General features: G+C 43.4%; 1 protein-coding gene across 2 annotated transcripts in view; it reads left to right on the top strand.

The window, feature by feature from the left end:
* Nucleotides 1–9865, top strand: part of daam2 (dishevelled associated activator of morphogenesis 2) — a 55781-nt gene extending 45916 nt beyond the window's left edge. For both annotated transcript variants that reach the window (XM_083908147.1, XM_083908148.1), the window contains 6 exons: nt 588–756; nt 1179–1286; nt 1384–1444; nt 1691–1822; nt 6293–6463; nt 6810–9865. In XM_083908147.1, coding sequence (XP_083764273.1) covers nt 588–756; nt 1179–1286; nt 1384–1444; nt 1691–1822; nt 6293–6463; nt 6810–7022 — 854 coding nt within the window. In that variant the 3' untranslated portion in view covers nt 7023–9865. The remainder of the gene's footprint in view (nt 1–587; nt 757–1178; nt 1287–1383; nt 1445–1690; nt 1823–6292; nt 6464–6809) is intronic.
* The last annotated feature ends 227 nt before the right edge of the window (nt 9866–10092 follow it).

A 10092-nucleotide genomic window follows, 5' to 3' on the forward strand; every position in this document is an offset into this window, starting at 1 on the left:
TTCATCTCCTTTTTATAATTCGTCTTACGTTGTCATAATGTCTGGAGAAAGAAAGTGTGTTCCCCCCCCCCGGACCACCCAACATGTTCAAAAGACGGTGCGGCGTGCAGCCAAGCCTGTCTGCGTCCAACAGAACAGGGTCAGCGGAGCCAGAAGAATAGTTCCCATGCTTTATTACAGCAGAAAGCACTGTAACAATAACAATACAGATCGTGTTAATGATTTTCACATTCACACTGAGCTTTCCTCTGCTCTGTAGAGAGCGGGAAGCACCTGCACTTTGCCAGACCAGTGTGTTCCCAGGGGGGGGGAAGGAAAGGACAGCTTGGGATTATGTTTGGAATATTTCCCTCCCGCTGCTGTTTTATGGATGCATGGAAGAACTCGATAGGTTTCCCCGCTGAGCTGTGCTATTTTTGTGGGGAATATTGATCAATCATCGTAGGAGTGTTAAAATATGAAAGACAGGATCAGAACATTTGGGCCCCAGACACATGGTACTTTTAGTTGCATGTGTCTCCATTCGGTTTCAGTCACCATCACCAACCTTTTCCAATTGTCTTTGTTAATTTTTTTTTTTCCCCCAGCACTCCTGAGCGCATCCAGGGAGGTGGTTCGGAGCAAGCGGCTGACTCAGATCCTGGAGGTGGTGCTGGCCTTTGGCAACTTCATGAACAAGGGCCAGAGAGGAAACGCCTTCGGCTTCAAGATCTCCAGCCTCAACAAGATCGCCGACACCAAGTCCAGCATAGACAGGTGGGGCCACAGTGCTGTGAATGTGCTTCCCAAAAAGAGTTTCGTGGCACCTAACATTAATGCAAAGTATCCCTAATAACACTGAATAAACATGAATAATAATAATACTGTGATTACCTTTTTTAACCATATCTGATCAACCCTATATTCATTGTCTACCACTTTATCCTCCACATGTTTTTAAATGAAGCATAAATGTTTCCACAGAACAAAATAATAATATACTGTATTTTAAATGAATTTGTTCAATGGGAGAATTTGAAAAGCCCATTAAGACCCACTTGCAGTACCTTCATTGGCCACCATTACTTCATGTTAGTGCATTGTTTGCAGCTAGTGTAGTATTATTTACCAATCTTGTTACGTTACGGTAGAGTTTCCTTTAAGCCTGTATTGATGCCTTTACCTTTGACCCCCAACAGGAACATCACCATGTTGCACTACCTGATCATGATCTTTGAGAAGAACTACCCAGACACGCTGCACATCCTGGAGGATCTCTACAGCGTACCAGAGGCTGCCAAAGTCAAGTGAGTACACAGCACTTCACTGTAGGGATGAAGCAGACATTAAAATGCAAATCAGGACACAGAAATACCCCAAACATGTTTTCCATCTTTCTCTTAGTTTGGCCGAGTTGGAGAAAGAGGTGAACAATATGAGGAGTGGACTGAAGGCTCTGGAGGCGGTGAGTTGTTGTGTGTTTTGTGTCATGTTTTCCGCCCTTTGGTTCTTCTCTGGTCTGTGATTATGTTCTGGAGTTGGGCAGAGAGACGGACGGCAGGGTTGAGGTGTCTTAAATGCCGGTATCGTACCATGCGCTCTTAACGTGGAAACGCCACGATGCCACACACAAGCAGAAGAGAAAAGAAGTGAAGCAAGGATCAACGGCATCATGTTGATGTTGTGTTTCTGTTCCTTTGCCCGCCACCAGGAGCTGCACTACCAGCAGAGCAGGACGAGGGAACGCGGGGACAAGTTTGTGGCTGTGATCAGCGACTTCATCACCGTGGCTGGCTTCAGCTTCTCTGAACTGGAGGACCAGCTGAGTGAAGCCAAGGACAAGGTAGTTACCAGCTTCACCGCTAAGCCCCACCCCTCTGTTTTGCTCATTCACATGTCAGCGTCAGAGTCCCTATTAGAAGGGTAGGATGGAGATTATTAACCGTCTCCAAGGAAACTAACATTACTGTCCTAAAGCAAACATTGGTCTGCATGTTGTGTAGCTATGCCAACCACAACAAAAAATAGTCTCTTGTATATACCATAAACTGGTCCAAGAGTAATCCCAAATCATGGAGATGTTTTCCAACATCCCTAGACTTTGCTGCAGACAAATACTTAATAATACTCATAGCAGTATAACAACTGCTGACAATGACTTTTTTTTGCCCTTTTTTTTTCCTGACTACATGTGGAATATCTGGCAAAAACATGTCATGTCTGCTTAGGTGATGATGTGCTGCGTTCTTGAAGGAGGGGTGTCCCATTTCGGGTTCGGGGTGGAATCGAGTCACTACGGCTTGTTAGGTCCAAGTGGGAAGGGCCAAAAGGGGGGAGGGAGAAGAGGTCGGGGTAAGAACAAGAAAACCTGCAGACGCGTCAGACAGCGATGACAAAGAACCGAGGGGAAAAGCTCTGTGCAATCCCTCTTGGTCTGGTGTGATGAGTTCAGCAGCGCTGGAGGAGACGCGGCATTGAAAGATGACTCTGAATCCCCCCCCCCCCTCACATACTGTATTCTCTTTGTTTCTCTCTTTAAAGTAACTCGTTTTAAGTCTCCCTCTGTGAGCAGCTGGGACAAACCCTGCCTTTTGAACCCCGGCTGGCCTCGTGTTCTAATGTATGTTTGGGAGAATATAAGCTTAAGACATCAGCGGCAGTGTGGGAACCCCAAAGTGTTGAAAAGATGCATGTGGACATGTTATTCAGTGGTGCGGCTATAGCGGCATTATCACAGTTATCCTCTAACTGACATAATCCTAACTGCTGCAACCAAAAATAAGACTGTGGGATAGAAACACCACTGGATTCCATGTAGTCTCCTCTTTACTTAATTGTTTGTTTAAGGAGGAGGTCGGTCAAGAAATTGGAGGGAAAACAGGTCAGTCAGGACGTCACAGGGAGGAGCGGGCCACTGGTTACTGCTGGAAAACAAAAGAACTTGTGTTCGCCGGCCCAGACTCTGAACACACACTCTTGAGCGTGTGTGTGTGGTAAGTGGGGAGTCTGACGCATAAACTCGGAGCTCGTCGAGGCTCTTTGACGCTCTGCTAGGTTTCCAGTGGAATACAAATATGGAAGTGTGGGCGTGTGCACTCACATCTTCAGGAGGGAGCGAAGGATGACTGAGTCCACCGAGGCTCGTGGAGCGCCATGGCAACCAAATCTGTGTGTGTGTGTACATGTGTGTACACTACACTACACGACTACTACGTACATTACAGAGGATTACAGTTGTCCACGGTCATGTGGGTTATTGGGACAGAGGTTTCCTAGAGGTGAGATGGGGATTTGTATTTTTTTTTTCTCTTTTTGATCCAGAGAGATTTGTTGGATTTATAGCTTGACAACATGTCCACGCAAAAAAAAACCTCTCATCAACACTTGAGCGTAGAGAATACAAGATTATTTTTTTCTTTGTCCAAGAGCAACACAGCTGCAACAGAAAACAGAGCAGGGAGTGCTTCGCGATCCCACGTGGGCTGTTCAAAGCAAGTTATGGACATAAAAGAGGGAATTATGAGTGCCAGTGGTAAATTAAGCATAAAAAAAATCACAATTTGAATCATAAAATTACAAAAACATCACTTATGTCCAGTAGAAAGCTGCCTGTGCACTTTTATCATCCATACGCAGTCACTGCCAACTGTTTCTCAAAGCACACTGAGGTGTTTGCACACCTTTTCTGGAGAGGATAAGAATCAACCTGTAAAAAAGGCTGCTGTTGGCTGATATTTAATAATTAAAGGTGCATTATGTAATAAATCTAAAGCAACTGGCCATAAAATCCTCCTAATATGTCACAGAGACTCAGGAATAATGTTCATATAACAAACTGAACTCACCAACAACAACAGTACAGACAAAATATTTGCATTAAAAAATATATTTTGCAGACTGCAAATCATGTTTATGTTTTGAAATCATGTGTTGGCATGTGGCGCCACCTACCGCCGTCTACCAATCATTGCAGTCAGTAGCGTCTCAGCTGCTGAGCAACCACGGGTTGCCAGTTACGTCAAAAAACAAAACCTAAAAGACCTCGGTATTTTGAATTTGAATGTAGTAACCGTTTTTGGCCACATTCTTACATATGGCACCTTTAATTAAATAAATATAATAAAATAAAATCATTTATAAAATACATACTTCCCCCTTAGGAAAACGTTTATTCACATTAAATAAGAATTCACCATAAATTTCAATTGAAAGACATTTTTTTTTTTTTTTGCAACCAGCAGTATCACCCCCTGGTGGTGGTTCAATAGATTTTAACTTCCTGTAAGATTTGGCCTGCAAACAAGATATAAAATCAAGGTTACACAATGATAATTTTGCATGCCAACATTTGCTGATTTAAGACTGGTTTGTGTGGTTAAACGTAGTAAAATGACCACGAACATTCACACACAAAGAACACATCCAATTAGTCAACAATTGTGGGTAAAGTGTCTTGCTCACATCCTTTCCTGGCATCCGTCCTCCACTGGGTGTAAAAATAAACATCGCTGCTGTCGTCTGCTTCGGAAAACACGAGTGCAACTGGAAAATTCATTAAGTATCTGATTTTTAATTGACGAGTCTGTGTCGTGTGCAATGAAAGGACCAGCACACTCTTTTGTTCCAGTTTCAGAGGGTGGGGACGAATGAAAGACAAACATATTAAGTTTGGACCTCATCCTGTTGGTGTTTGATTGATGCACGATGAGGGATCATGAGCAAACCACACTGATTGTCTGAGGACAATGTTTTTTTCTGTTTCGACACAGATGTAGTTTGGTTAATTAGACATCATTAAACTCCCTTATTATAACACTCCTGCATAATACTGAAGCTGTTGACACAGTTGTACAATACAGTTGTAGATTTATGAAAGAACTCCACCTCGTGTTTGTGTCAGTGTGACCTCTTGCTCCCCTTATTTTCAATTTGTGTGTGTGTTTGTGTGCACGTGTGTGTGTGTGTGTGTGTGTGTGTGTTTTCACTCATTTAGCACAGACCCGAGGGGGACGAGAGGAAACCGATTTGACCAGACACATAATTACAGGCGAGAGAGGGAGGATGGTGGGGGTTGCTATGGGGACCAGCCCATAATGACAGGATGGTTTTTTCGGAGTCCTCAGAAAAAGCTCGAGCCCCAACTCCTTTATATCACAACACGGGGACCACATACAGTATCATCTCCTCATGTGAACTAGAACATATGGAATGATATGATTTGAAATGTTTTCTGTCGCTTCAGCTGAGAATGAAGCAGTGAAACAGACACTGCTGCTTTCTGGCTGAAGGACTGTTTTTTTTAGTTTTATGGTTGCACAGTGACAACTGTATAATACATTAACCTCTTCCCTGTTTTCTACTGGGGGCAGCAAATGTCATAAAACCATATCTAACTTTAATAAACAGACATGCTGCATACCGACAGAAGGTCAGAAACTCAGTTAAAAGCTCATAAAAAACATTCTCATGTTCACGAAACACCAATGGATCAAACCAGCAGGAGCAGAAAACACTGTTACAGCACACAACTAAATGGGTTTTAATAATTTGGTACCTAAGAAATCTCAAATGGGTACAGATGGTGCCGAACGGTGCCAAACGAGAGAATACCTAGATGTCTCTTTACTAAAACCTCTGTAATTTTACTCTGCTTCACTTCAGCATGTCCACATGTTGTTACATGACCTCCATGTGTTTTAAGCTCCTACTGCATATTTATGCTGTGTTCCATGTGCATTTTACTCTGACACATTGGCATCTACAGCGAAACTTACTCCTCTGATGGAAAACATAAAGGTAAACTAGTATAACATAATAAAATGGTAAAAATCGAGATGTCTAAATGTCTTTTAAATAAAATAGTGTGAAGTTGTAATATAAACATGACCAGTTGAGACTCACTCATTTCCTGAAACACATTTTAATTAAAACTATATCTGTACTCTGCAAATTTGGCAGAACTATTCAGCCACTCATTGAATTGGAATAGTGCCCGTATGTCCTGCAGGAGTATGAGTCTGTCTGTGCACTGTTCTTATCTCAATGTGGCAACAGCCCTTGTTCTTAAGTTTAAATATACCGACTGTGCGCCGTGCTGCAAGCACGAAGCTTTGCCGTGCAGGAGGTTTGACTGCAGGCACGGTCCTGGCACAGCTCACTTGAACAGCTTGGAGAGAACAGGGTGAACATACGGCGGTCAAATGATGCAGCATATGAATTAAAGGAAAGGAAATGCGCACAGTTTTTGGTTCTTGTATCACCTTCCTATTAAAAAACAACAATTAAACCTTATTTTTTGTTTTGATTCCAACAGTTTGGCAAATCTCTGAAGCACTTTGGGGAGGATGAAGGGAGGATGCAGCCCGATGAGTTCTTCGGGATCTTCGACACCTTTTTACAGTCGTTCTGCGAAGCGCGGCAAGACCTGGAGAACATGCAGCGGCGCAAGGACGAGGAGGAGCGGCGGGCGCGAATGGAGGCCATGGTAAAACATGCACGTATATAGCTATGCTTAGTTTAAGAAATTCTAAGTTTCGTAGTGTCATGGGACACATTGACTCGTGACTTTTTCTCTGAAACTCGGATGCATTCAGCACAGAAAGAATAGAAGTTACTGCAGTGTCCAGCAGAGGGAGCTGTGGATCATTCAGTAAAGTTAGACAGTAATGTTATGATGTTCTCAGAACCAGGGTTCATTTCTTAGCCACAAGTTTTTGCTGTGAAAATTGTCTCTAAGCCCTGTTTTTTTTAAACCCCTGGTTAAACCACTAAATGTGTTCTTACTTAATAGCTTTCAAAGTCTAAAACTAAAATATGTTGACACTTTCCAGCTCAAAGAACAGAGGGAGCGGGAAAGACGGGCCAAGAAGACCGGGGCAGCGGAAGAAGTTGGCGGCGAGTTCGACGACCTGGTGTCGGCGCTGCGTTCCGGCGAGGTCTTCGACAAGGACCTGAACAAGTTCAAGCGCAACCGCAAGCGCTCGGTAAACCAGCTGGTGGAGGGCGGTGGCCGCGAGCGAGCTGTCACCAAGGTCAACTACTAGGCTGGGAGAAAAAAAAGGAGACACCGTGAAAATTCTGCCGTGGGTGTAGATTTATTAGCACCTTTTAGTCCAGGTCCTTGAACAGTGACGTTATTTTTGACGCTGGAATGGATGTGAATGGACGGCCTCGCCATTTCGAAGGATGCAACGCTCTCCTCTTGTAAACGCTATTTCCAACCTGTTAGTCCTGGATGTTGTGTGATCTCCTGAGGGGGGGATGGACGAAGGAATAAAAGAGATTGATGGAATGGAGCAACAAACCACTGTGACACATTATCCCATGTCTCATATCCTCTTGACCCTTTTATTCTTCCCTTTTGTGTTGACTCAAACGCAACACATCCCACCTTTGTTGCCACCTGGTTCTGAAAGTCGCAGGACACATCGGGGTATCGGCCAGTCACACTGTACATAGACACCCAAGACCAAGAGAAAGAATCGGGAAAGGTACGACGTAGCTGCTGCGACGCGGTGATGGAGGATAATATAAGTAAGACGAGAAAGAGGAGGTGGAAAAGGGGAGGGGGAAGTAAGCCATAACTTCCACAATCAGGTGTCCCTCAGATAAGACGGTTTTTAGCCACAGAATGGATCATCGTGGACTTTCAAAGAAGTCCAGGATGCTTTGTAGGCGTCAGAAAGCGTGGAGGGAAGGACACGCGGTGTTAGCGGTGAGGTTGAACACTTCAAACCAGAGAGGATCCACCCCCCCCCCCCGAGCGGTCTCCTCAGCACACAGCATTCCCAGGCTGGATGTACTGCACATCCTGAGCTGCAACTTCCCGAGGACGGACAAACAAAGACTGTGCCACACGGGTGACGTCTCACCAACACCTCAGTGATTTCAACATTGCTCTGGCATTTCTAAAAACGGTGCCAAAGCGACGAGAAAAACAAATGTAAATGTATTAATACGAAAAACATATTGCAATTAGACCTTGATATATATTTATATTTAGATGCAGACGAGCTAATTGCAAAGATGTAGAGGGTTTTTTTTTTATGTTTTTCAAGGCGTTTTGGGGTTTTTGTACACACAATGCATATTTGTTGGTGTTCACATTGCTGTTGAAGTGAATTTCTATACATTTTGCGCTTTATGTAAAAAAAAAACAGAAAGAAAAAAAAGAGATAATTGCCGGTCCTTTTCACACCTGTATGTTTGCACTGTAGCTTTTGTCCGACTCCACACGTCCGCCCACTTGTGTCCTCTTTGTATTTAAACTGCCCTAATCCATAACAAAGAGAATGAAGGAATGTCATAGATTAATGTAATCTGATGGGGGGAACCATTTGCAAAAAAACGATGCTCTCTCTCTCTCTCCCTGCACAGATGGTTTTCATGTGAATGTGTGCGCGTGCTCTTCTTAAAATCAGGATTCTCTCTTAACTGTGTTTTTACCTGGTGCTAAAAAAACAAAAAACACATGGTCTCTTGTCTGAACCGTCAGGATTTTCACTCTCGGCACAAGTGAAACCAGCGTTCGATTGCTCAAAAATTCATTTGTGTTTGTACTTCAGTCGCCATCGCTGCACAAACTGAGTCGGTTACCGCAACGTCCGGAAGCAACAAACGCACTTAAGACGCCGACGGAAAACAGCGGCCTCAAAGAACGTCTTAGGAAGCGTTTATTCGCGTCCATCTTTACATCCAGCTTCTCTCATGTTTAAAACCTTAGCTCTTGCTTCATACATTGAGAGGCCTGAAAAAAATGATGGTCGGCACACCACGATGGTCCTGATGATAATCTGATGGGTTTATACTTAAATGCGAGGACACGCACCACGTATGAACCCAAAGAGCACAGAGAGGGCAAACCACGCACCGAGCTCGCTCTGATTATCTTGTTTTTTTTTGGTTCTTCTGGAACCATTTGAGTCCATTTTTCCCTCCACGTGTTTACTGCGGTTCGGCCCAGAGTGCAAGAGAAGTGGGTTTAATCTGTCCGACTCAATCATGCTTGTAATCTAATCATAACAAAGCGTATCGAAAGAAAAAGGTGTCATGTTTAAACCTTCATGTTTTTGCATTCGAACGGCCCGGGTTAGCACATCAGTGCCTGGTTTGGTTTATTTAAGGAATATAAGCAAAATAACCCTTTTTTTATTCTTAACTTTGGACACAGAGGATTTAATCTAATAAGCACATTTCCAAATGTTTTTTTAAAAATATCCAAACTTCCTTATGTATTTGTATTTGTCTCTGTGAACGACTCTCCCTGTTATGGACACATGTGGACACTTGGACACGTTGTAGTTTTCACTAGAAAGTGCCTGTAACATGTACATGGACCGAGGCTGATGCCTGGATTTAGACTATGTGGCGCCATCTTGTGTGTTTTTTTCGCCAACACAACACAACACCGTTCCAGCCAAAATAATAGTGTTGTTCAAATTGTAGTCGAGAGAGAGAAGCTGGTGTGATTGTAAAGATGGCGTCCGGATCTTTGAGTTCCCACGTCCCCACACTTCAGAGATTAACCCAAAAAAAAAAAGAAAGACTGAAACTTTCCAACACTTTAAGAGGTCCTTATCATAATGGTTTCTCATTCTTATCCCTGCACCTCATGTATATTTGAGCTATTCTATTTTCTAACCCCCTGCTTTGGTCTCTTCCACAGTTAATCAGATAACTCTAACCTGTATTGCAGTGCAGACCATTAATTTACGGAAGGGGTATTCGCAGCATTGTCAGTATTATTTCATGTTTGTGTTGTTTATTTGTTTGGCCATTGACTGGCTGATTTATGTTTTCTTTTGTGATTTGAAAAGATGGAATACCAGAGGAATGAAAAAATAGTAGCTCGTTCAATGCACTTTTATGATAGGACATTTCCATTCGCAGCGCCATGTCGAGGGCTTTAGATGGAGGGGGGGGGGGAATAAAAAAAAAAAAGGGCAAATGAGGCAGGAGACCCCGGCTGGGCCGCTGGAAACACATGAATAGTCGAGCAGAGAAGGAATATGTACAAAGAGGTGACACTCCCATCAAAAATGAGTGTTAAGTTTGAGAATCTCTCCTGTCTTGTGTGTTTAAAGAGAAAAAAAAATGGGGGGGGGGGGGGGGTTG

This window comes from Microchirus variegatus (genome assembly GCF_963457635.1).
Source record: "Microchirus variegatus genome assembly, chromosome: 21".
NCBI classification, from domain to species: Eukaryota; Metazoa; Chordata; class Actinopteri; order Pleuronectiformes; family Soleidae; genus Microchirus; species Microchirus variegatus.